Source organism: Wyeomyia smithii, chromosome 1, assembly GCF_029784165.1.
Source record: "Wyeomyia smithii strain HCP4-BCI-WySm-NY-G18 chromosome 1, ASM2978416v1, whole genome shotgun sequence".
Lineage (NCBI taxonomy): Eukaryota > Metazoa > Arthropoda > Insecta > Diptera > Culicidae > Wyeomyia > Wyeomyia smithii.
In genome coordinates, this window is record NC_073694.1 from 62,318,602 (window position 1) to 62,345,753 (window position 27,152).

At 41.0% G+C, this 27,152-nt stretch overlaps 1 protein-coding gene across 12 annotated transcripts in view; it reads left to right on the forward strand.

Annotated features, from left to right (window-relative positions):
* Positions 1 to 27,152, forward strand: part of LOC129733867 (glutamate receptor-interacting protein 1) — a 93,793-nt gene that overhangs the window by 1,859 nt on the left and 64,782 nt on the right. For 3 of the 12 annotated variants that reach the window (XM_055695438.1, XM_055695432.1, XM_055695441.1), the window contains exon 2: positions 9,124 to 9,631. The exons of 2 other annotated variants lie outside the window; for them this stretch is intronic. In XM_055695438.1, coding sequence (XP_055551413.1) covers positions 9,319 to 9,631 — 313 coding nt within the window. In that variant the 5' untranslated portion in view covers positions 9,124 to 9,318. Of the gene's footprint in view, positions 1 to 8,850; positions 9,632 to 27,152 lie in introns of all 12 variants that reach the window. 7 more of the 12 variants (XM_055695431.1, XM_055695434.1, XM_055695436.1 and 4 more) reach the window with 5 other exon arrangements.

Genomic DNA, 27,152 nt, shown 5'->3' on the forward strand with positions numbered 1-27,152 from the left:
TTAAATGCTTCTGAATATTGAAAGGGTTTCAACTATCGAAAAATTGTTTCTGAATGCCAGAAAGAAAACGAGACAACTACCAGAAAGGAAACGAGAAAACTACCAGAAAATGATCACAGACAAGGTGTAAAATGAAAAAATTAAAGACAAAAAAAAAATCCGATTTAAAATTACTGGAAAAAAAGATCTTAAGGCCAAAGACAACTAAAATCGCGTGGAAAAACCGCTTCTGAAAATATAAGAGGACAAAAAATTACAAACCAAGCTTAAAATTGTTCAAGACAAACAAACAGGACCATGATTTGAAATTAAGCATGGGAAGATTAACCTATTACTAAACTGAAAAACGTTTTTGAAGGCCAGAAAGTGGAAAAGAAATCAATCTTATATTAGAGACTTCAGATTGCCGAAAGGAAATTTATCAGTCATGAGTGTTAAAACTATATGCAAGAGATAACTTTTGAAACCAGAAAAGTATAAATAGATTATGATCCCGAATTAAGTTCGAAGCTTTCACGAATAAAATTTTTAAATCTTGATTAGATTTGTTGTCGCTATCAAAAGCAAAATTAACTTGTCTTTTTATTACATGAGATGAAGACAATTTAATAATTTTCATGCGTATTTCAAATTTTGAAGTGTAAATCAGTTCTAGCGTAAGTTATAGAATCACGCTGTTTTTCAATGGCTTCCAATGTTCCAATCTGAAGGTGAAGTTTCTCCCAAACTTTTGATATAATTATTAGCATATTGCGGTTCTTTTCTAAAATCCGCAGACCATCAAACAAGTTGCGCGCAACAGAGTTGTGCGCCCAGTTGTGCGCCTGTCAAAAAATACATTCCGCTTCTTGTGAGTAAGGTTACAAGCGTATTATTGCCCATGTGTGTTTTTTTTTCATTTATGACAAATATGTTTGGACATGTATAACGTATTTTTTTATGTTGAAAGCAATCGTCTGGTGCAGTAAACAATAGAATTTAACAGACCTACTTGTCTAACAGTATATTAAATGGGCTTAAAATATTTGAATGTATGTTCAATTATACATATTATACCCTGGCGCACAATTCAATGACAGAAAAATAAATCAACAATTTGCTGAAATTTCTCGAGAATCACAATATCTTCACAATGGTAAACCAGTGAAAACATAAATTAAAAATCATTTGGGATAGTGGCCGCTTACCGTTCACGAGCTCGCTTCTTTATACCCGTGTTGTTAGTGGCTCCGCCTTTTTGTTAAGGTATTTAATTTCCACAGTTTCGCAAGACGCAGAGAGATTTTATTCCGTATGTAATTTGGGTGTAATGGAGCTCTAAGTCAAGCAAAAAATTAATGAGATGTATTGTGTTGCGACTTTGTAGATGGATAACCGAATTCTTCTGGTGTCGGATAGAAGCAGATAGAAGTGGAGCACGTTATATCCCTTTGTTGCGTGTCACATTCCACGACTGTGGCTAGGGAGTAACAAATTTTTGTTTTAGGTTCGAAATGATTCTGTGAAGTCGAACTATAATCGCCTTTCTGAAAACGTTTTAATGTTTTGTATGATGTGTTCTAAATTTTCCAAAACGAAGCCAGTATCTCTCACAGTGAGCGACCATTGCTTTTGGAAGCAGCTATTACGTGTTAAAAGATCTTATATATATATTATTCTTTTTGGGTTTTAGAAGAAAAACCGTGAAGAAAATTGCACATATGACGATCGCGAGATAACTGAATTTATTGTTTAAGCAATAAATTTCCCTCCAGTTTGCCTCTTTTGATGTAGGACTACGTACCTTATCTTACCAATCAGACGAGAGCCGTGGTGGCTCGTGCTGTATCAAGAAGTTGTAGCAATGTTGCTCGGTTTTTGGGCTGTGTTTCTTCTTCGATTTGGTCTAGCTGTGCTTCTCTATTTCTGGTGCTTTTTCTATTCCTACCAGGATTGCTGGAGAAAAGTGATTTCACAGGGTTGTCGACCGGCATCCTTACGATGTGACTGGCCCACCGCAACCTATTGACTGGTGCAGCCAGGTGTGCAATGGAGTTCTCTCCAAGCAGCGCGTGCAGCGCTATTCTCCATCGTCCATCTGTACTCCACCGTAGATAGTCCGTAGCACCTTCCGCTCGAAAACTGCAAGAGCGTTAAGGTTCCCTGTGAGAAGCGTTGTTGTCTCGATTCCGTAGAGGACTGTCGGTGTTATCAGGGTTTTGTACAGCGTCAACTTCGTGCGTCGTTGCACTCGACTCGATCGAAGTGTCTTCCGAAGTAAAAAGTAGGCACACTTTCCAGCCTGGTTGCCTCTCTGGATCTCTTTGCTGGTGTTATTGTCGGCGGTCACCAGTGAGCCCAAATACACGACCATCTCAAGCTCATCGCCGTCTACAGAGATTGGAGTTGGGAGGTTAATATTGTTTTCTTTGGAGCCTCTCGCTCGCATGTATTTCGTTTCCGATGTCATCGCAGTTCAGTCGGGAGTAACTTTCTTCAATCAGTGCATAGTTAGTGTTATGATGTCAAAGTCAACTGCCAAGCGCAGAAGCTGACCAGACCTTGTTAAAAGCACACCCTCGTTTGGGTGCCCGCCCTCCGGATCACACCTTCGAGGGCAATGTTAAACAGCAAATAGGAAAGTCCATCACCTTGTCTTAACTCTCTGCGCGTTTCGAAGGGGCTCTAGAGTATCCCCGAAACACGCCCGTAACACATCATTTGCGCCATGGTGGCCTTGATCAACCGCGTCAGTTTATCCGGAAATCCGTTGTCGTGCATGATTTGCCATAGCTGTTCTCAATCGACTGTATCATAGGCAGTCGTGATGTCAATGAAGATGTGATGTGTGGGCATGTCGTACTCGTGACATTTCTGTAAGGTCTGTCGGATTCGGATTGAGATCTGGTCCGAGGTGGCATGGGCTCTCATGAAGCCCACTTGGTACTGGCCCACGAACCTCCTGCTTAAAGGTGATAGACGACGGAACAGGATCTGTGAGAGTACACGCAAAAGTTGGATGGTGCGAAACCAGTACAAAATTGTGCGTTTTTAGCGCAATTGTTGATGTAATTCGGAACCAGTACAATGATTGCGTGTTGGGCATAACGCAATTAATGCTCTAGCGTTTCTCCAATGTATTTGGCAGCTCTAAACTACTACACCTAAACAATTTCAACTGGTATCAAGCAGCATTGCAAAGCGAGCGAGAAGCAAAACCATTCTCCTCCTTTCTGCTTGAGGACGAGACATATGCTACGCTTTTCAAGTCTTTTGCACACACGCTTTCGAGATACTTTTTCTTCTTCATGCATTCCTCTGAATAGCAGCAAGCACGCAACGACAGTATGAGTGAGACTAACAACACTGGTATCAAGTATGTTCAGCACGGGTGTCTCGCCCATTTCGTGAAGCAAATAATAATCCATGAGTAGCAGTCACTAATACACTCGACGTGAGAAATAAAGTGTCGGTATATGATACATATTCTGATTTCATTCTATGTCAATGTATTCGCAGTACAACCGTTGCGTTTTGCGTTTCACACATTTATTGTGCGATTTCTGTGCAACATTTGTGCGGATCGGGAAGACACAACGATTGTACAAGACTTCAACTTTTGCGTGTACTTTGCAGGCGGCATTGATAAGCGAGATACTGCGGTAGTTGTGGCACTCCAGCTTGTCGCCCTTCTTGTAGATTGGGTAGACGACTGCCTTCATCCATTCGTCTGGCAGTTTTTTCCTGTTTCCAAATCCTGGAAATGACACATTGCAGCGTTCTAGTCAGTGCCTCTCTCCCATGTTTAACGAGCTCCGTCTTTGCCTGCGGTTTTGTTGTTCTTCAGCTTCCCGATCTCATAAAGAACTTTATGAACGTCGGGGGCTGGTACTCGGTCATCTGCTGCTGGTGCTTCTACGTCAGTTCCTGCTCCGCTTCTGATCACTGTATCACCATTCAGGTGTCCATCGAACTACTCTTTCCACTTGTCGACCACCTCGCTGGCATTCGTGAGAAGGTTTCCATCCGCGTCGTTGCACATGACGGCACATAGCCTCTGCGAGACTGGTTTGCCTTCTCGTAGAACTTTCGTGTATCACTGGCACGGTACAGCTGCTCCAACTCATCATGTTCTCGATTCCTTGCTGTCGCTTCTTTCTTCTGAGCATCGTGGTCTCGTTGACCACGTTCTCTCGTTGACCTGCCCAGGTATATCGCCCAGGTCCGATTCTTCTCATTCACCGCTGCCTCGCACTCCCTGTCATAGCAGTCGGTGCATCCACTCCTAGTCTCGCCGTTGTGGATTGGCTGTGCGAATGCTGCATCAGCCGTCCTCGAGAGGCGTTTCGCCAAGCCCCTCCGACGTGGGTAGAACCGCTTCGCTGGATGTCCTTTTGGGGGAAGAAACTACTTCGGGCTGCCAATCCTCGGGAAGCTGCGAAGTTAACGCATCGCTGGTCGTTGTCGTTCATCACGGTGTGCAGGCTGTGCGAGCCGATTACCGGCTTGTTCATGTCTTCCCTATTGATCTGAGCGTTCATGTCCCCGATGACGATCTTGATGTCTCTATGCGAGCAGCTATCGTAGAGTTTCTCCAGCTGTGCGTAGAAGGAGCTGTGTGCTCCTTTCTCTACATCGGGTCTTCCTTCGTGAGGGCAGTGTACATTAAGGATAGTGTAGTTGTAGAACCGGCCTCTTCTTTTCAACAAACACAACCTGTCGCTGGCCGCCTGCCACTTGATCACACGACTCTGCATCCTACCCAGCACTATAAAGCCGATACCCAGCTCAATGGTTGTGCCATCGTGGGCACAAATTCCCTCACCATGTCTCCTTTCCGGCAAAGCTCCTGGAGCGTAACGATGTTGAAGTGGCGGGGTTCTAGATGATCCAGCAGAATCCGGTCGCCACCCGGGGCGCTCAGCAATCTACAGTCTCATGTACCGAACTTCCAATCATCGTCTTTATTTCGTCACCTAGGTCGTTGCCGATTGTTTCGGTTTGCATTTAATTCTTGATTATTCGTAGTATCCAAGTTTTTCGGCATGCTGTCTTACTAGGGCTGCGGATGCCTAGTCTCGCGACGGAGCTGCCGTCGGCTCCGGATCAGACGCTGTTTGAGCCGGTAACGTGGAGAAAATATGCTTTGGCAAGCTGCCCTCCTAGGAGAACAGCTCCCTCTTCCTTGTCAGCCTACGACCAAGTTGCCACCGGTTCAACGATCCTCCCTTGGTTGCTCGTATCCAAGTCGATACCACTCTCAGGGTACCACGTGTTCGGAATAAAGATATATTTCTTAAATATGAAAAAATGTCTAGAATTTAGCAGGCCTCTCAAAACACATCAGAAAAAGTTTATTGGTATTTTTTTGATTTTTAGAAATTTTAAGAGTGTCTGTTTATAAACCTACCCATTTGTGGTAGATTTTCAAGAGATAGAACCAAAGTGTCTTCGGCAAAATTTTTCCACATAAGATATTTTACAACTTTGCTAAACACTAGGGGAAAGTGAGACAGTTTCGGACAGAGCTTAAAACAGATGGTGCAATTTTCAACCAAACAAAAAATATAAGTAAGTTGGCAGCCCTTCCACCAACAGCTACCATATAGTTTGACAGCTTTTGGTTGTTTATTTCTGACAAAAACAACACATTGCCATTTTTTCATACATGATTTCAACCGTTTGAGCATGAAGTTGTAAGGATTTCTCTAATTTCTTTGTGAGTGATTTAGAAATTCAAGTACACCACCTTAGTTTGTAACTAATATGTAATGGAAAAACGTGATAACAACGGGGAAACAAATATCTTATTTATTAGATAAAATTAAGATTTGTCTGCGGATGGTGGTGGGGCACATTCGGACATCGTTCATGGGGCACTTTCAGACACTTACCAAATTTGTATTTGATTGTTGTCTATTAACAAAAATCGATTTAAACTGATTCTCAGTCCTAAAAATGGTTCGGAACTACAAAACAAAAACCGATAGAGCAAACAACAACGAAGATGAGCTGGGAAGAGTTTCTAACGGAACAATGTCTTTGAGACACGCTTCTGATACCTGCGAAATTTAAAAAAGTACCTTGGTCTGTCGTCTGAAAAATCAAAGAAACTAAAAAACGGAAAAAAGGGTCTAAAAACTCAGATCAACAAGTATTGACGAACGTGGAAGAAACATTTCTAGAGAAATATTTGATCGAAAGTTCCCATATGAATTGTGGATTAAAGTACCCTATACCAAGACGATTGGAAAATTGTTTCTCAATGTTCTGGAACACTTGAATAAAGTTCCAGAAAGCAGCGTAAGCCATTGCACTTTGACCCAATCAAATATTGAGAAAATGGCATAGTTCTTGTATTCTTTTCTTCTCATAGCCAGTTTGCTCGGTTTTTATTTTATGAATTAAATTTGAAATAAAAGGATGAGTTTCGAGACTGGTGAAGCATCTGATCTCAGTCACTGCTTATATGGAAGAAAGAGTTGAAAAACACAAAATTTTCATTAATCTAAAAAAGTTTTTCAACACTGTTCGTATGTGCCCCAGGACTGTCCGAAAGTACCCCACACACGGGGCACATTCGGACAAAAAATCAATTTTGAAAAATTCAAATAAATCAATAGAAATCGCATCAACGCACACAACTAACACGCTTCTATGATACTCCGATGTCCAAGTAACAGCCAGGATGAATTCGGATTTTTTTTAAAGTTAACAAAAAATATTAAAAATCAAGATAGAGAAAGTGTCCGAAACTGCCCCCCTCTCCCCTAGATTTTGATTTTTATTTCACAACATTTGTTTGACACGGCACAATCACTACATTTTGATTTGACAAGTAATAAAAACAAATAAAATTTTCAGCATCAAAAGTTGCCCCTTGAGATATACAAAGACTTTGTCGAATACACTATAGCATTAAAATGGCATTCTATACTCAAAAAGCTGACGATCACAGTTTTCACGTTTCAAATCACTGTGTACTGGTACGCTTTACCCAGCCGTTTACCAACCTGTTTGCAGGTTATGCATTTACTGCCAGCACACTATTAATGGTTCGTTTTTTTTATTCAAAATGTTATTTTCACGGAGTTTTTCCTGAAATCTGTTTCGATCATCAACATGGTCTGCAGCATCCTGATTTTTTTAACGAGTAGTAGTTTCTGATTGGATGTCCTTCTTGTGTTCGTTGGATGTAGGCAGAAGGAAATGGGACTAGACTAGACTAGACAGAGACACTGATGGATTTAAAAAAAAATTATATAAGTGAGATGTAGGGGGGTCAGGACTCGCCAATACATCGCAAACAGGAGAATTATTTATTAAAATATATTATTATATAATTCAAAAGCAAACGTTAATTTATGTACAGATTCCTGGCCTCAGTCTATCTATCTAAAAAAGTTTATACCTTATTGATTTAATATTTTCAATGCATTGAAAATTTGGTCCATTTAGTCGGAACTCAGAACAAATGGCTGATAAGTGCTCGAAATTTCCGTTTAAGCTTAAAAAAGTCCCCTGCAATAACATAAATTCGGATAAGTCTTATAGATGTTTTATTATAGAATTTAGTTTGAATATAACTCCAATCTAAATTACTCGGCTTTTACTAACTATGCGTAAATACATTATTATTAGCTAGTTTGAAAATTAGATATTTTGACTTTTCGCTGGATGGAGAATTTTGTTTTCCAAATTATCAAACTAGAATTTTGTTCAACTGACCCGGACGGTTTTGTACTATCTTCGTAGCTAGTTATGGATGAGGATTATTTCCTTCCCGCACTTGAATATTTCTAGCCACCTTGTTTGCAGCAGTTTGAGCGTTATATTTTTATAATTCAAATCAGAAACAAAATAAATTTTGTTTTTCTTTTCGGGAGAGGTTAGAACTTCCAACGTGCTCTCGGTTATTCAAACCGGATGCACTACCATAGGCAAAAAAATTATTTTTTCTGGTTCCTAAGTTTTCAGGCCAAAAGTGTATTGTCAAAATATGGTATCATGGAATCAGTTTTCGCTATTTTTTGTTAGACTAACTTTGGGTTAGAAACAGGTTGGAAAGCGCTAAACCAGGCTTCCAATCAATGTTTATTTAGCCTGACATAGAACCAGCGCAACTTTCGAAGGTTTATAAATGATGCGGTGTCAACAAAGTGCAGTGTGGGCGGGTGGTTTGGTAAATTGCATCTCGCAATCAACACCTCGGGTCTATTACAGTTGTCCGTCCGAGTGTGAAAAGTAAAGTTGAACGTTCGCGGCAGAGTACGGGCTTAGCTGGGGGAGTTAATTAACGTCCAAATAAAATTTCGAAGAACAAACAAACGTGCGAAGCATTACACAACCCAACTGTGGTTAGGGTTCTGATGCTGCGGTGGAATCGATGAGAAATATTATGCGAATCATTTGACGATATTTTGTCTCCATTTCGTTAGAATGGAGACAACATTAATTCATGGATGCTCTTTTTGTGACTACCCAACGCGATTTGAAGATTAGAGTTTATGGCAGATCCGACTTCGGGTTCGGAGACGCCGGTGGAAAGCGTGCGTAGTAATTTTTCTTCTGTCGGGAAGGGTTCTAAAAATAGATTTTTGGTGCTTGGAAAATCACTTGAACCTAAGACAGGGCACGAGGGAAGAAGAAGCTCATAAACCGCGTCGTACTGGTGAGCATCGCACAGACAAACCGGTGCACACGAAAGAATCACTTTGCGGAGTAATTTTCCGCGGGACCTAATGGCGGTTTATTATCAGGCTCGCCAAACATAAAACACCGAAAATATGAGTTTCATTCATAGTTGTTCTTAGTGGCGCTGGGGCTGGCGCCGCTCGCTGGTTTCTATCATTCCTCCGATTCCTTCGACAGTAGTAAGCGTTGACGGATGGTGGACCCACGTGAGGGTATAAGGGCAACCGGCCGCGCCGCAGACTGTGTGTAGCATACGATCCCGCGGAGGGCAAACCGTGTGTGTGTAGGCGGAAATTCATAACAAACAGTCGGTGATTTGTCGACACCACCGGACGGAAAATGTGTGTTGGTTTTACGAGTGCGGTTTGCTTGGTAATTACAAATCAGTGTGAATGGAAAGCACCAACAAAACAGCAAAAAGTAAGAGAATGAAGGATTTTTGTTTTTAAGTGTTTTTTTGAATGGCGAAGAATTGATTTTTCAACTGGCGACAAGAATATGGGTGCTTTTTTGCGAAGAACATAAAGGCAAATCGTGGAAAGTGATATAGTAGTACTAGCCCGGCTGGAGGCAAACGAAACTTTTCTCACGGTAGTGTGCCAAAAAACATAGCACAAGACAAGCGGGAAGAAAACAAGAAGAACTATGAAACTGTGGAAATCGAAGAAAAGTTCCAGTGGTGGAACAAGCTGTGTACCAACCGGCAGTACCGGTAGCGGAAGCAAGGGCGTCGGCAGTGCACTATCGAAAAGCTGCAATTTCAATGGCCACAACAGCGGCAGCAGCAACAACAGTTTCGAGGATAATAGCGTTGAGACGTCGTTCATCAACCCTACGGCGGCGGCTGCTACTGTTGTTGGAAATGGGACGTCGGCTTCGGCAACGACGACGGCCGGGACGCCGTCGGCTGCCGGTCTGATGCAGTCCGGAGGAAACACCACTGGCAGCCTGATGTCGGGTGAGTTAGTTGGCACTACTTTGCAGGCTTTTTGTTTCTACTTTGGGCTCGTTTATCATCTTGGGGTGGCCTTTCGGCCCTCTCTTCGAAACATGTGCTAGCTGTTGTCGGTATTTGCCGAAAAGTGAACGGGGGAACGACGGGGTGCGGACTTACTGCAAGTACTGCGACATGGCATGACGGTGAAATAATGCATCTGAACAGTGTAGAACATTCCACTTTGATTGCTGCGTTATGTTCCGTTCCATGCAACAAAAGCTGCTGTTTGTTGATTGGAGAAACCTACTCCGCACACGAATAGGAAATTCTTCCATTTTTATGTGAATTAAAAAAAAAACTGTGAAAAAGACTGGAATGGAGTTAAGCGTTTCTATATAAAATGCTCGGCTCTCTTCGGAATCGACGTCGGACCCTTTTTCGACCGGTTGAGTAGGTTTGGTGTACCAAACGCATCGTAAGTTTACTAGCTTACTGGCCCAGAAAACGAAACGAATTTATTGAACCAGCAAATTCTAGACGGCTTCGCCTAGTGTTGCTGCATGCAGCAGCAGGGTATTATTATAAGCAAGGGTCTTTTGTGTTATAATTGAATTATCTTTAGGTGCCATAAAACTTTTCGGTTTGTGAGTCATTAATTAAATATGAAAGTAATGATAAGAAAAAATAAATTTTTCAAACCTGCAGCTCTGACCGCAGGCCGTAGCCGTTTAGGGAAACGTAGATGATGCATTTCAGAGTATCAGGAAATCTCATATTGCTCATCTCAATCAAATAAAAGTTTGAGTGCATTACAACTCGAGATACCGCTAACTCGATAAAAACGTTAGGTTGAATCACTATTTTGATAGGTTCGTTGATTTGAGATCTCTAGACAGTCTTTCTTAACTACTTCTAAGGAGAGAACTTTGGTTTCAGCAGGCACTTAACTGCCGGTACCCGCATAACTGTCCCATACTGATTTTGGTCACTTTTGAGTTATAATCGGGAATCGACTTAATTGTTATCATATTTTCTGGAAAAAAAATAAAATTGATACTTTTGTATGGAAAAACATGGAAAAAATGCCAAGTTGTTTTTGTCCCATATTGAAAGTACCCGCATTACAGTCCCACTGCATATTGGTACAAACTGCAAACATATAATTTTGCTCCAGATTAGTGTATATCGGATTAATTTAGGCATATAGAAGTATGTCATTCAATTAACTAGACTAATGTTGCTTTTCTGTAGTACAATCTACGTTGCCAATGATACTGACGGTTGCTGGTTGAATTTATATGTGATGGGACAAAATATGCGAGTACTTTTGAAATGTACCCGCATATTTTGTCCCATTTTGTCTTTCTTTCAGTTTAGTTTAAGCTACAAAAAGCACGATATTCAAGAGTCAAATTCATAAACTCATGCTGTCAAAGAGCAAATAAAAATGTAATATTATTTTTCAGATATGAGATCATTTGAAAAAAATTAATAGAATTCTTTTTATTACAATTGGTGTTATGAAGAAGCATATTCTCTACCGAGAATAAAAATGAATGATCATACAGATCATACAAAATGTACCAAACTTAAAAACGCTCAGTTACAAAACGAAGTAATAGTTGTTTATTGACAATGCTTTTAGTCGGCGTGCAGCCAAACCGAACCAAGCGTCGAAAAACATTTACCGCCGCAATTGCTGTGTAGGCAAGCTGGTACAGAGAATTTTTGTTATAATATCGTTATCAAGTGCTCAAACGATTTCGTTACTTCATAATAGATAGATTATTACTTCTCATATCCACTGGGTGTCAATAGCTCAATCTGAGAAAACGGCGCTAAGTTCAGTCTGATCGCACGCCGACCATATATCAATATCATACATATCAATTGAAGAAAAATCATTCATTTTATGTTTGCTATCCTCATAATATCTTGCTGTCAAAATGAATTTGATATTTCTGCTGGTTCAATCTCAGTACAGCCATACCCGTATGACGGAGAAAGATAGCAAGAAAAAAATGAGAGTGAGAGTTGACGCTAACAGAATCATCGAAACATCGCAAATTCTTTTGTAATGAACCATGCATCGTAGTTGGCTGATTCTGGTGTTGCATCATTTTGGTGTAATGTCAGTAGTATGATATTGACTTTCCGCAGCTCTGGTCACCACCAACCGGGGGTGGCGGCAGTCGTGCAGAAGCAGACGATGCGGTAAGGGTGACAGAAGATGAATTGATCGAGATCGCAAACTCCCTAAAGATAGGCAAGGCACCGGGACCAGATGGAATCCCGAAATTGGCCATCAAGACGGCCTTCAGAGAAGCCCCAGAAATACCTTGACGACTGCCACTTCCCGGACGTGTGGAAGCGCCAGAGGCTGGTGCTGGTGCCGAAGGTCGGGAAACCACCAGGTGACCCATCGGCATACAGACCAATCTGCCTGCTGGACACGGCGGGCAAGGTGCTTGAGAGGGTAATCCTCAATAGACTGGTGAAATATACAGAAGGTGAGAACGGTCTATCAAGCAACCAGTTCGGTTTTCGAAAAGGTAGGTCCACGGTGGATGCAATTTTCTCCGTCACTAGAACGGCTGAGGTTGCAATCCAACGTTAAAGGAGGGGCATTCGTTATTGCGCGATCGCCACGCTCGACGTGAAGAACGCGCTTAGCAGTGACAGCTGGGACTCCATAGACTTAGCGCTACAGAGCCTCAGAGTGCCGACGCCGCTATACAAGATTCTGGATAACTTCTTTCAGAATCGAGTGCTAGTGTACAATACAAACGAGGGTCAGAAAAGCGCCCCAGTTACCGCAGGTGTACCGCAAGGTTCCATCCTGGGTCCGGTACTGTGGAATACCATGTATGACGACGTGTTGAAACTAACACTCCCTCCAGGGGTGGTGATTGTGGGCTTCGCCGACGATATAACTCTTGAGGCCTGGTGGAGTTAAAGGGCGCGCTATCCATACGCGTAGTGGAAGACTGGATGTACTCCAGGAAACTGGAGCTAGCGCACCATAAGACTGAGGTTATTGTTGTAAATAACAGAAAGTCAGAGCAGGAGGCATCGATCAGTGCTGGTGCATGCACTATCGCCTCAAAACGCTCCCTGAAGCTTCTGGAGGTTATGATCGACGACAAGCTCACGTTCGGGAGCCACGTCGATTATACCTGCAAGAAAGCTTCCATGGCTGTGGCGGCGCTATCTCGCATGATGGCAAACAGCTCGGCGGTCCGTAGCAGCAGGCGCAAATTCCTTGCTAGCGTGACCACGTCCATACTCAGGTATGAAGGGCCAGTGTGGTCCAAGGTTTTGGGTACCTTGTGCCATCGTGTCAGACTCGAGAGTACGTACAGGCTAATGTGCCTAAGGGTCGCGTGCGCATACCGAACAGTGTCGTACGAGGCGGTTTGTGTCTTGGCTGGCATGATGCCCATCAGCATCATCGTCAAAGAGGGTGTAGAGTGCTTCGACCAACGCGACACGAGGGGTATATGCAACACCATACGGTCATCTTCAATGGCCAGGTGGCAGCGGGAGTGGTCCAACACTACAAAAGGTAGATGGACACACAGACTCATTCCAGAGTTAGCATGTTGGATTAATAGGCGCCATGGGGAAGTAGCCTTCCATCTTACACAGATCCTGTCAGGCCATGGCTGCTTTAGGCAGTACCTGCATAGGTTCGGGTACGCCGAGTCCCCTATGTGCCCCGCTTGTACGAGTGCGGAAGAAAACGCGGAGCATGTGTTCTTTACATGTCCGCGTTTCGAGCGGATAAGGTACGAAATGCTGCCGAAAAGTGGGACGGACACCACGCCAGAGAGTATTGTGCGTAGGATGTGCGAGAATAGGGAAGTCTGGGATGCGGTCATCAAGGCCGCGTCACAGATCGTTAATATCTTGCAGGGCACCGATCGAAGGGAAACCATCGATGTGCCCCAGTTAGTTAGCGGTTAACTAACTGGCCTGTAAAGGCTGCTCTGCTACCCGTAGAGGTAAGTGCAAAAAGCACGACTGGCCCTCTCCCTGAAGTAATGCCTAACAGCGGTCCCGGGGAGACCAAGGGCTTCAGCTGTTTAGCTTAAGGTTGCTCAGCATGGGTAAAAGCAGCGACACGGAATGTAACACCAAGACTTTACTTTTTAACATTGAATACCGTGCAGGATAGTCCACCTTCTTGTATAAATCATCTGCGCGCTTTAAAGGAGTTCGACAGTGTGTCTGATACACAGAACTCATAACTGGGTCCTAATTAGCTTCGAGAAGTTGTGTCAGTTTCTCCGGACACCCGAGAGTGTATTTTGTCATAGCAGGTCTCGATTGACTGTATCATACGCTGTCTTGAAGTCTACGAAGTCGTGATGAGTGGGCATGGTGTTTTGACATGTTACGAATATTTTTGCTAGAGGAGATATACGATGGAGAAGAATCTGGAAGAAAACTTTGTAAGCGGCGTTGATCAACGTTACGCCATGGTAAACGCAAAAGTTGAAGTGAGCGTAACCAGATAATTTATGAGCGAAATCAGCGCATTTACTGATAAAATTTGGAACCAGTACAACGCATGTGCGTTGAGCATAACGCATTTGACTATTATTTGACATTACGCAGCTCCAAACCACTACACTAATAAAGCATCAACCGATGTTGGCATCGTTTAAACAGTGCAACCAGCAACGAATACTCATTAGTTGGGTACTGAAAAAAAAAAGAAATTATTGTCTGATCGACTCACTTTAATGAATCAGGTCATATGAAAACATCATTCAATCATTAACAATAAACAAAAACATTAGATTCGCTCAAAACATTTTGCATTTAACTATGGTTTTATTCGCATTCTGTTTTGCGTTACTGGCACCAGCATCAATAACTTCTGCGACAACAATGCTCGCTATTGGCTGTTTAGGTTGCTGACGAACTTTAGGGATACACGAGCCGTTGATACGCACCGGCGCGCAAAATTAAAAAGTGATTTTTTGAGCGCCTCTAAACCGATCGTTCGTCCGAAACCGAAGTTTACCGAAACAATACGATTTTTTGTGTATATGATACATGTTCTGATTTTTATCTCTGTCAATGTATTCCTTGTACAACTTTCGCGTTATGCGTTTCACGCATTTGTTGTGCGAAGTCAGTGGAAATTCTGTGCGAATTGAAGAACACATTGGATGATTAAAGCTTGAACTTTTGCGTGTAGTTACTGCATTGTAGCCGACCGCTTTACTGTAGTTTCTCTTTCCCCCAAATCCTGGGAATTACTCTATGAGGTGTTGTTGCTAGTGACTTCATAGATCTTCATCGCTTGCCCGTATTCCTCGTCAAACCAGTCATTTTTTCGGCTCGAGAATATCTCATCTAGTGCCGCGGTTGCATCTTCTCCGATGGCCGAACGTAGCTTGGCCAACCAACGTCGAGAGTCGAGGCAATTAGTTCTTCTATAGAAGATAATTTAATTTAAGTAGGCGCGTGCAGTTGTGCAAGTGCCAGTTGTTTGGCCGAGGAGGACTACTTTGTCGTGTGTGAAACTTCGTGGATAGTTCTGAGCGCACACGTGCTGCTACTAAGTGGTAGTCTTTGTGGATATTTCCGCGGGGAAAAAGACACTTATAATCACCAGGCCTCGGTATGACAGATCTCCTGTAGAGCCACGATGCTGAGATTGCGGGGTTCTAACTGCTTGAGCAGGACCCTTTCCCGGCCCAAAGCAATTAGTGACCTGCAGTTCCGGGTACTGAGCTCCTCCTTGTGGTTTTCAGGCCTAAGGGCCACGCTACTGAGTCTCGTGATGCGCCTACCATCTTGACTAGTCTGGGACAGACGCTGTCGTGAGGCGCCCCTCAATATTTTCATGCCTCCAGTCGACCGAGGTCCATGATCTTCGCTTGGTTACTCGTCACCCGGGGTAAGGGCTGCTGGGTAGGATGCTATGGACTACAATGAGGTTTATTTTATTCCTGCAATTACATGAGGTACTGAAGGTACGCACTGCACAGCCTATTACCAGCTTAACGTTTGCATAGACAAAGAATTGGCTATTTTCGGATGGCGATAAAAACATCTAAGACAGATAATTTAGTTAGATGAATTTCCTATCGAAGGTTATAATATTAGCCTCCTGGCTATAAACCGGAACATTCGCCATTGCGGATGAAAACATGCGTGGCAGGCAGCCGCTCCGTCCCCTTCAAGCATCGCTTCGAGGAGTGAGCCGACGTCAGATCCGACCAGAACACTCTGTCTTCGCTCTTATGGTATTTCTTTATTAACGACGACACTTTCGGCAGGAGCTTCGTACCATGCATTTCTCCGATTGTCATCAACAGCAGCACCTTCTTGAGGAACTTTGTGTGTGAAATGAACTTCACCTCCGAGCTCACTTCTTGCGTGGGGAAGGTAAAATACGAAGTGCCCTGCCAGTCGTTGCCATTCAGTGTGAGATAGGTCTCGTCGTCCATCACCACCGCCATGTCGCGATTCGCAGGGAAATCGATTTGACCATCCTGTTCAGCCGCTGCTGCTGCGTCATTGCCTGCAGCTTCGAGACCAGTGGACAGGGTTAATTTTTTCCTGCTGACTCAAGGGTTACTATGATTGATGCTGCGTGGGTAGTTTTGTTAGTGCGTGTGAAGGGAAATCCACGGAAAATTGACAGTGTTGTCAATTTTTTTTAATGCAAACGTTATCAACCACCAATAACGCAACGTAACTTATATTGACATAACCAGGCCTACAGTGTGGGTATTCCTAGCGCAGGGGAAATGTGAAGATTTTTAATGGGGTATAAATGTTAACACAGTATAAATTCGAAACAACAATTTGTTTTTATCTATGGTGGAGAACCAGCCTGTGGCTCTGTGCTCTGAAAAATGAATATAAATAGAAAATAAACTATTACCAGGACGTAGCTAGACACGAAAAAGATGAGGACGCTAAGAACAAATATTGGGTAGAAGTTATTGAAAATGAATATAGGGGCGCTGTGAAAAAAAACTGAACTTGGGTTAACAGAGAAGTTTTCACTAACAAGTTAGCTTTTCACTGCAAGTTAGCTAGTAACTAGTTAATGTGTTAAAATTTCTAAAATCATTCATTAAAACTTTTATAAGGTTTTGAATGCAAGGGTTTAAAAAGTATTTTAAGTTTCAGTATTAGGATGTCAGCAGTCGAGTAGTGATAAATCTTGTTAAAAGGCTGGCGGTCCTTAGGTTAATGAAGCATTTATATTCTTTCATAATTTATTCTCCATCTAGAAATCCTGATCACGATTACAAGCCATAGGATTGCCCAAATTGTAAAAACATAATTGATTATTATTTCCGAAAAGCATACACCTTAAGAAACATTTCCAACATATTATGTCTGACTGTACTCTTCAATGTAATTCTCACAATGTCGATCATTCGCGTAGCTCTCGTCAAGTAACCTACCCTCGGATGCTGATTGTTTTAGTATGCAAACGCACCTTATAAATCTATCGTCAATGGCTGGCTACGCATTGAAGAGAAAGAGAACGACTTATAACCGTCATGCGAATGTAACTCCACCGAAGACAATGCCAATCTGGTGGGCGCCTGTCGTCTGCTGAGCCGAGGCCAACCGAGCTACGAATCATCGTTTCATCGCCAACAGCAACCATGGCAGCGCGATGTATATGGAAATTTGCCAAATATGGAAAATATAAAAACCAGGCCAATTCCGCTGGCAGTTGGTGTGATCGGCAGGCAGTTTATTACTATCGCTCTTATTACTGCCTATTGCCGGGAAAAGCGAATGACAGACAGTGCGGTGAAATTATGCTGGCTGTTTATTGGAATCATCTGCTCAATAAAAGAAAACTTAGGCGCGAATGACGATTCAAAATTGACGATGGAAACGCCTGGTGATTGATTGGGCGATGGATACATCCGCAATCCAGAGTTTCTTTTTCGCTATCTACTGTGTGATTCACTATGAATAAACCTAACCTTCTACGACAAACTGACGAAGATTGTGCATTCGTAGCAAGCTAGACAGATAAAACACAACGGAAACGAAGAGTTGTGCTGCTGCATAAACAACAGCTTCAGGCTGGCGGCGCCGTCGCTATCTTATTAGAAAAGACTTATCTTTGAGGATGTTGTGGTACAGTGGTATGCAAACGAGACAAACCAAATGAGCCGGAAATTGCGGAAAAATGCTGATTTCTAACACTAGCGAGACGGATATGATTTGATTTATGTGCCGATTGGGTGTCTCGGGACAGTCTGGCAATCGGTGGAATTGTTTGATTGCGGGTGCCTCAGACAAGGTGAACAAAGAATCTAGTTTAAATATAAACAGGATATAACAGATAAAGTAAGAATCCCTAGGATACGTGGTCTGATTTATCGCTACCAGAAACTCCAGCCAAGTGCGACGGAAAGTGTCTTATTTAAATCGCATTTCAGAATCGTGTCTGACAGTGTTATTGTTTTAATGTTGTTATTATTTCCATTCCGTAGGAAAACACATTTCTTGTTCTCCTGCCTCCAATCGGTCTGTCTGCATAATTTTCTTTTTGTTTATTCTCTGCGATACTATGTGTACGGTCGGCCGTCCGACGAAAGGCTGGTTCGAGGAAACAGTGTGCAGCATAAGGATGAATCGCGCGATGAGTGGCTGAGCTGAACACTCAACTCTACTCTTTTATTGCGTACCACTGTTAAGTGATTTAATGGGAGACAAATGTTTCCTCTCCATTCGGTGTCTTTGCCCTTTTCTTGTGGTGATCGGGACAGAATTAGAGATACTGACTGTTCATTAGAGTGCTTCATAGTTTGCTACGTCAACCTTGTTTGATGTTTTAGGAGAAACTGTAACAACTAACGCCTACGAACGTGTGCTGGTGTAGTACGTCAATATACTCCAAGGTTGGGTGTTTGGTTTGACACTAGAAATTCGAAACTTTTCCAATACATTGGCCGTATTAAAATTGTACCTCTACGAGGTGTTTGACGGTTACTTTGTCTGCACTGTAACGTAGGAGAAAAGGAAATAGGTCGCGAGAGACATTGTTGTATCTTTTTTAAATGGGTAAGAAACATAATGGCATCAAAAAAATGTGAGAATTTCCGATTTCTCAACAGTTTAAAATTCGTCATATTGCATAAAAACATCATACAAAAAAGCCGAAGTAAAAGAAAATGTAAATTCATGTAGCACGGTGTTATTCTGGAATTATATCAAAAATAATACAGGTTTTGTTATTTTTAACAAGTTCAGGTACAGGGAATTTGTGCGTATAATGGACCGTATGTATATAGTACATGGTACATTTTTAAATTGTTTTCAGTTACTCTAATATTTATGCCATTATTATTATTTGTAATGAATAACTATAGTATTTGAATAAAAGAGAAGATAAGCCATCCTAATTTTTGCATGGAAACGTTAAAAATGATCAGTTTCAATTCTGCACAGCATAGCGCAGTGAATGAAAAGGTCCTGGTGAAAGAAGTCTTCGATAAAAACGTGTATTTTGTATGCTACAATGCTTCCTTAGAACAACGTTTCCTAGTTGAAAGCAACTAACAAAAGTAAAGTTCAAAAACTAAATTTGAAATAACTTTCACGTAAAATACTCTGTAATTGTAATGAAGGTAGAAATTTTGTTTGTTCAGCAAAGTTTCATATGTCTATATGTTTTAAAACTTCGACAAATAAACCGTTCCTTATGCTCGTCGTATTCTATTATGGATGGATTGGGACAAAAGAAACCTACACCAGTTTGTAGTACTTGAGCTAAACTTTAAATAAATGTATTGACATCATGATTTCACTTGCCTCTTTATACCCTATGTGTTTCTAAAGTTATCAGAAAAAATAGCTAAAATATGCTGTAACTTCGTACGAAAAAATATGTAGTCTTTGGCAAAAATGTGTGTTTTATATGTCCCAACAATTTTTTGAACAACATTTTCGTGTAAAATGCAACTAACAAAAGTTAAGTACAAAATACTAAATTTTGAGTAACTTCCACATGATATACTTTATAACTTTGCACACAATGAATATAGAAATTTTGTTTGTTCAGCAAAGTTTTATATTTTCAAATATTTTACAACAAATAAACCTTAATAAAAAAGTTAGTTATTCTTAATTTTGAAATAGTAAACTTTTTATAACTTTTTACAATTTGAAATTATGCGGGACATTCATACAAATCATTGATTGAAGACACTATTAAGTTAGGATGAAAATGAAAGAAGCTATAGAATTTAGTTCCACTTTTTGCCTTTTTGGGTCACTGTGCGTCGTTTTTTTCTCCCGTGGGAAACAAGCTGTCTAGTATCAGCACTTTATTCTGGCAAAGGAATGTTGGGAAAGTATACTATTCAAGACTGTGAACTGACTGCACCTCTGGGAGAGAGGCTACTGTACTATTGATTTGGAATTTTGCATGGGGAATTTTTTCGAGAAACAAAGCTGTTGAAAAGTTGTCCAAAAGCTGTTTTGAATGGTATTTTCGAATTGATCGTTGACTGAACGCAACGGTTAATTTAAACAGCACGTGCGTCGTACGGTAAGCGGCATCGTTAATGATAGCAGAAAAATACTTCTTTTTCTAAGTTGTTCTCCCCTATTCTCTCTCAGCTGCAGTAGGTAAAATTTTTCTGCCACTCGCCAAAACACTGCGGATAGCGGTAAAACTCAATTTTACCCACAGTACAGTCCCCCCACAATTATGGATCACTTAAGAAGATGTATGAATTCAAAAAATCATTTCTTGACAATTTTATTGTTTATGAGTAATCTATAAATGTTTTCAGTCACAGAAATATGTCATCTATCACTTGATTGAGTATTTGTTTCCATGTTTTGTAAATATTTCTCAGAGAACACATTCATTTTATAACTCATCAAATACACAATTATGAATCACTTTTGGAAGCGGTCCTAATTATGAAACAATTTGCATCATATCATGGATCAATACAGTTTTTGGCAACGAATTCTTTAAATGAACTTTATTCAAATTTTGTGATATTGAGAAACACCATGTTTCATACCGTATTAACGATCTCACATGGGCTGGTAACATTTTATGTGGTTTTCGAGGTTGCAGTAAGAACAAGAGATCATGTATATCCCTTTTGAAGGTAGCGATGAACTGTTGCATATGGTACATCATAACTTTTTGCCGCTTCACGTAGCTTTCCTGTCCCACGTACTTACTTTGGAAACAGTATTTCCCAAAGACTCATCACTATTGAACTTCCGTTTAAAGCTCAATAGAAATTGATAGGGTGTTTTAGTTGGTGAAAATCACATTTGAATCGAAGTGAGCCATAATTGTGAAAAACTACCTTGTCTAGGTATTCCTCCCAGCTGGTCTCGAGGTACGATGCTGGCCTAACAAGCCAGTCGTCGTAGGTTCGAGTCTTGACTCGGGAGAGACTGTTAGTGTCAGTAGGATCGTATTGTCGTATTGTCATGTACATTTAACAGTTGGCTGCGAAGTCTGTCTGAGAGTTTTTTTTAGCTGAGTTAAATAACATGAAACACAAGAGTGATCCGAAATTGTGAGAGATTCATAATAGTGGGGGAGTGTACAAAAGGATATTATTTTTTCGCATGTATTTAAATTTGATTTTAATTTACTTATTGCATGATTCATGCTACATTTCTTCAAAAGTCCCAAAACCTGTTACGTGTCTTCAAAAGACCTAACATTGATAGACTCGAATAGGTTCAATGAGAAGGAGAAGACTAATATTTTCAAATCCGTTTTTCTCGAAACTATGAAATATTAGTTGTGCAAGTTTGAACGAAAACGAGGCTATGCCAACTCTGTTTCTTGATAAAAAAACTCACGACTCAGATGTAGAAAACTCTTTTTTACTACTTCAATTGAAAATAGGTGGTCGTCTTTGAAAGGACGGTTGGTTTTAGTGCTTCCTATACAAGAGGGAGATCTAAAACCTAGCGCTGTGGAAAGTGTTGTTGACTTTGTTGGTCAGTCTTCTATGGAAGGCAGCGAGATATTCGAAATCGCCGCTTGCTGCATCTCTGCTTGCTTCTGGTGTAGTTCGCAGTAAATGCTGATATCCGCTGCTGCTATCCGCTAATAGGGTCGTCCTAGTTTCCATGCACTAGTAAATTGATTCGTTTGAGCAAAAGTAGGCTCATACCATATATAGTCCGAAGAGTGCATTCTTGGTTAACTGGGTATAATATTCTGACGTTCGTGTTAAGGAAAGCGAGCATTAAACGACCAATCAGATCAATCGAAAACGGTGTTTTAACACAGCTTGAAAATTTTCAATGGTACAGTGTTTGCATAATTAAGGCTTGACAATTTCCGTATGGGAGCAGATAATAGAAAATGCCGCACTCAGTTATGCTACATTTTATTACGCTGCTGTTGAGTGTTAAGATGGAGTCGAATTTACAACCGTCTTTGTCATTCTAATATTTTGGAAGAAGTGTAATGAAAGAACTCTTTAATTAGGTATTTGGTTTGTCCTCATAAGGACAATTTACTGTTTAATTTATTATTGGCATCATGTCAATCGCATCTCTGTGCTATTCCAGACAGTGAAAATGAGGTACTCTTCTGATAACACAGTAGAAAACTGAAACTGAAAATTTAATGGTCGACAGAATTTTATCGCCAACATTCCCGTTTGTGTGTAGGCAAAATGCGGCAGCTTATCGCTGATGGCCAATGCTGTCAATACCGCACAGAGGTAGGTTTATACTAGAGGAAGTAGTGCCGTAGCACCTATCGCTGACGCTGCTACCACTATCGCTACTAGTACCCCCGCTGCGGCCACCGCTACTGCTATCCACTGCCGCTACTGCTGTTACCCGTTGCTACTTGGTAAGGGCCGGGCTAGTGGCCATCCACTAGTAAACTGATTGGTTTGACCAGAAGCAGTATCTTATGAAGCCCCGAATAGTGCATTCTCGGTTAAATAGGTATAACATTCTGACGACCGTGTTAGAGAAAGCAAGCATTAAGCGACCAATCAGAGGTCGAAATCAGCGTTTCAACAGGGCTTGACAATTTTCAATGGTACAATAGTTTTAATAATAAAACTACAATTTTTGCATTTGGGCGTGTGCATAGATGATTTTCCAATCGATTGCTGTAAGAATGAAGTAAGTCTGTTAGAAATAGACTGAGTTTTGAATATTTGGAAGTGGACAATTTTCGTGACGTTCTCGATGTTTATGTTTTTCTATGTTGTACCTCTATACATGTTGCCGTAAGACCGTGCCGTGCTCAAGTCCATTGTCAACGAAAATGGCCTGTTTCTAACTAGGATTCGAACTCACGAGCATCTGCTTATCAAAGCGGACGCTGTAAGCTCCCCTTTTGCACGGCAGAGCATTTTTTCAACCAAACTATTTGGCGGAGTACCTGCTTATTCAAATCAAAGAGCCAACTTTTCTTTTCACATTAACCTGTCGTTTACGATAATGATTAGTACTGTAATCGGTGCGGAGCAGCATTTGGAAACCCTTGTTCAAAGAACTGCTCCCAAATGTGTTACCCACCCCAATATCGAAGAACTTGAGTAAGTTAAGTTCCATTGAAGATGTTGTCTTTTCTTCATTAATGATGCTATCGAGCTAGTTGCCTGTGTCTTCCTATGAGCTGGAACTGAATACTGCTGGAAGTAATACGGCTGATTTTCGTACAAGAGGAAACATACGATTCTTCAAAACCCTCGGTGTAAAATCCTGTCCTGATTTTTGCGTAAGATTCGACGAAAAGTTAGCTTTTTCGACACGTTTCGCAGCAAGTTTATAACTCGGAATATCGGAATAACTGTGTATTGACATACATTCGGTAATTTGGCTGGTTAAAAGAGTCCTAAAGGCAATATTTTTTTCTTTTTGATAGAACTTACACTTTTGATTCCTTGATTTCTCTCTGTCGGTCCTTGAACGATAATTTTTTGCTGCCGAAAAAAGTTTGTTGATATAATTTTGTGGGCTCATAACAACATTTTTAGGACTTTATTGTAATAATATCGCTTCACACTAAAATAATATTCAAACCTCCAATAATATCCAATCCTCATTCATCTCGGGTTAGAAGGTAAATAATCACATTGAACATAACTAAACTCTTCCAGAATCGAAAGTGGCCATATTAGGTTAATGTAGGTTTCGAGGGACGCTTACGCGAATCCAGATTAGTGAATTGGTGCAACCCATTATGATACAAAAAGACGCAGCTTCACGCCTAAAAATAACACAGCGATTCCACAAACCCAAATACATTTAAACGTGCATTCCTCTGGCGTAAACCTCCCGAAAAAGATCAAAGTTATCTCACATGAGGAGTTATCAGTAACAAAAAACAGCCGACCGAAAAAATGCATCTTCTTTGTGGCCGGCTGCTGTTGCTTCTGTAGCCGCACCAGCCAGCAGAGGCATGCTTTTCTGCTGCAATTTCCACAGTGTAGCCGCGAGTTTGCAAACCGGGCCGGCTTGGTCCCCCGTACATAGACATCAACCGTAGTGGCAACGGTTGAACTGCGGTAAATGGGACATGCTTCAGTAAGCTCAGAAAAAGACCTCTGCAACTTCATTCCACTGGAAGTGTGTTCTTCATATTATGGGACCTCACAACGGGCATTTTTCTTAGAAACTCTAAATCTAAAAAAATGATTATTCTTCATAAATATTTTTGATGATAAAAGTTGTTGCTTGCTAGCAGCAAGAGCATTAAATGTGCTCAAATTCGATTTGAGCAGGCTAATTGAGCACTAAAATTTATTGCTTATCACCAGTTGTTTGGTCAACTTTGTAACAGCGCTAAGCTGTTGTTTATTGACTTATTGACGCCCAGCAATTATGGGAATGCAGTGCGTTCATAATAAACACAAAACAAATTACGCTGCGGGGCAACCAAGGCGCGTGAGATCAGCATCACAAAGGCAAACAACGGAGTGTGAGCTACGATGAAGTTTGTTTATTATTTTTTTTAAGATTGTTTTGTTTACAACATGAACGAAGTTACTACTTTAGAATGATGATACCATGTCAATCTTGCAAACAGCTCAAAATTTACCATCGGCTTTTTTTGTTTCCGAATGGTGTACCGTGAAAAGTGTCATTAACCTCAGAACCTATTCTATCGCGTTCCATCTCTCAAATGTTGAGTCCCGTTTGAGCCTAACACTCATCATCTTCCATGCTGACGACGAGACGAAAGCAGAAACGATGATGTACACTTCAATCCAGAAGCTAGCGATGTCAGAAACATGAATTTTCATTCCATAATTAGAACTTCCTCGTGTCTCGGTGATTGTTCGGGCAAGAGCCAGCCCCTAGTTTATGTGACTTCTTCGTTCTGTCATCGTGAAACCGTGTAATCTCGAGCGGAAATTCATCCTTCACAGATTACAAACTCCCTTCCATCGATGGAAAAATATTGCATGTCACAGATTCTTTGGACTCTAGCTGTTAAGTAGAAATTTAATTATCGTATTTGAGAGAAAAATTAAGGCATTACTCTCGAAAAGAATTTAATTTTATTTAATGTAGATGACTTCTTGCCTCTTGGTAATTTTTATTATTTTTCAGTTTAATGTCACCATTTTCACTTTCCACATCTATGAGCAGATATGTATTTCGGCTTCTACTTGATTCTCAAGCACTGAAGTTCGAGTAGAACTCGAACTACATATTTAAGTTGCATCGTAGATTGCAGATACACTGGAACGTTCTTTTTCCCAAATGAAATATATTCCGCACTTTGCTAATTTACCGTGAAAACTTAAGGCGTTTGATATTCAATCCGTCGCCGTTTAAAATGTTTTTATCTTAAACTCACTCAGGGAATCCTGCTTGTTTGTATTTGGGTTGTTTCGGGCCTTAATTTGGGGTCAGACCATTACAAGAGATAAATGACAATCCAAACAAGCTTCTTAGGCTTCCTGAGTTCTAATACAGCTTTGTAATATGTAGAGAGAAAACAAGACTGTTAAACACCAGGAAACATCGAGCGAATAAAATCATCGCAGCGCTCTTGATTCGGTTCGGTCTATTTTACCCCGCATCTCTTTCACGCGATCATTAAACTTAGTTTTGCCTTTAGCACAGCCAAACGAAAAAGATGACTGATGCCCGTGCTTAGTGTTTTGCTTTAAAGCAGGTTCCGATTTCACAAAATAAATGCACAATCCCGGTGACGGCGGCTAGATCATAGGGAGCGAAAAGGTCTTGATTTCGTCCGACCCAAATTAGATCTCTTGGAAAACTGTCACCGTTCATCGTCGCCACTTTCGTCGCTGCTGCTGCTGCTGCTATAAAAACGTTTTCATTAGCAACGGTTTAGAACCGCACGTAGCGTACTCTGCCGTGACGTAGTTGGAAAGCACAGAACCGGCTCAGTTCTAGTCTTAGAAAGTTGCATCCAATTTGCTCCTCTGAGAGCGACGCCATTATTGATTGCGTGAAACTAATTCGGTGTTTGCTCTGGTGATGCACCCGCAAAGGGCAGTCAGCGGCCATGCCACGGAATAATAGTTTTAATTAGATTACAGCGCTAACTGATTAATGTCTCACTTGCTCTTTGATTCTGTTTATTATTATTCGGGCTTAATGTGACATAATTCTCTTCGCACTCACACGAGCTCCCACGCCGCTGATTGGCGGTTCAGACGAGGACGAAGACGGGCGTTCCTCAGCGCAAAGGGGGAGGGCCGTGTTTATTTTTACGCGGAGGCAAGAGTGTCGTCAAATCAGACGGGAAGAGAGATTCACTTTCGTGTGAAGGTAAGTTAATGTGATGAATGCTCCACCCTCAGGGGTCTACAGCTGTGCTTAGTTTTCGATCATTCGAGAGGTGTTTGGGATACTACGAACAACCAAGATCTGGTATCAAATGTTCACTTTCTCTTATAACGTTTGAAAAATAGTACGTTTGATTGAAATAATATCCTCGGCGCTGATAGACTTTACAATTTCAGCTCTAGAAAAGAATAAACGCCGTATAAAATATTTTTTGACTCATTTTCCGCATGATGATTATACAAATTATTATTATTATCTGTCATCACTTGGAGATGCAGTGATGCCACATTTCCATCTGTATTTTGGAGCTCAAAATATCTTGTCACCTTGGTAAAATTTCAAAAAATCTATAAAAATCTGCATATGTATTGGACATATCCTTTTCGAAAAAAATGCAATATAGCTCGTTTAACTTTTTTCTCGTGACTTATTCATGCACACGTTTATGCGTAGCATGTTAATATAATAAAACCTCCGATACGCTCAACCGCATTTGAGTTAATTTATGTTTTTCAACTATATACATAAGTTTAATTTACGACCCCATGAAAACCAATAAAATATATATAAATCTGTATTATTTCCAGGAGATCTGTATTCTGTATATGCAGATATCTGTATAAAAAATACGCAAAAAATCTGTATAAATGCAGATGAATCTGTATATGTGGCATCACTGTGGAGATGGTAAAATAAAGAAGTAGAGGGCTCTTTTGTTTTGAGGTTTTGTAATTGTTCACCAAGAAACATCAATTGA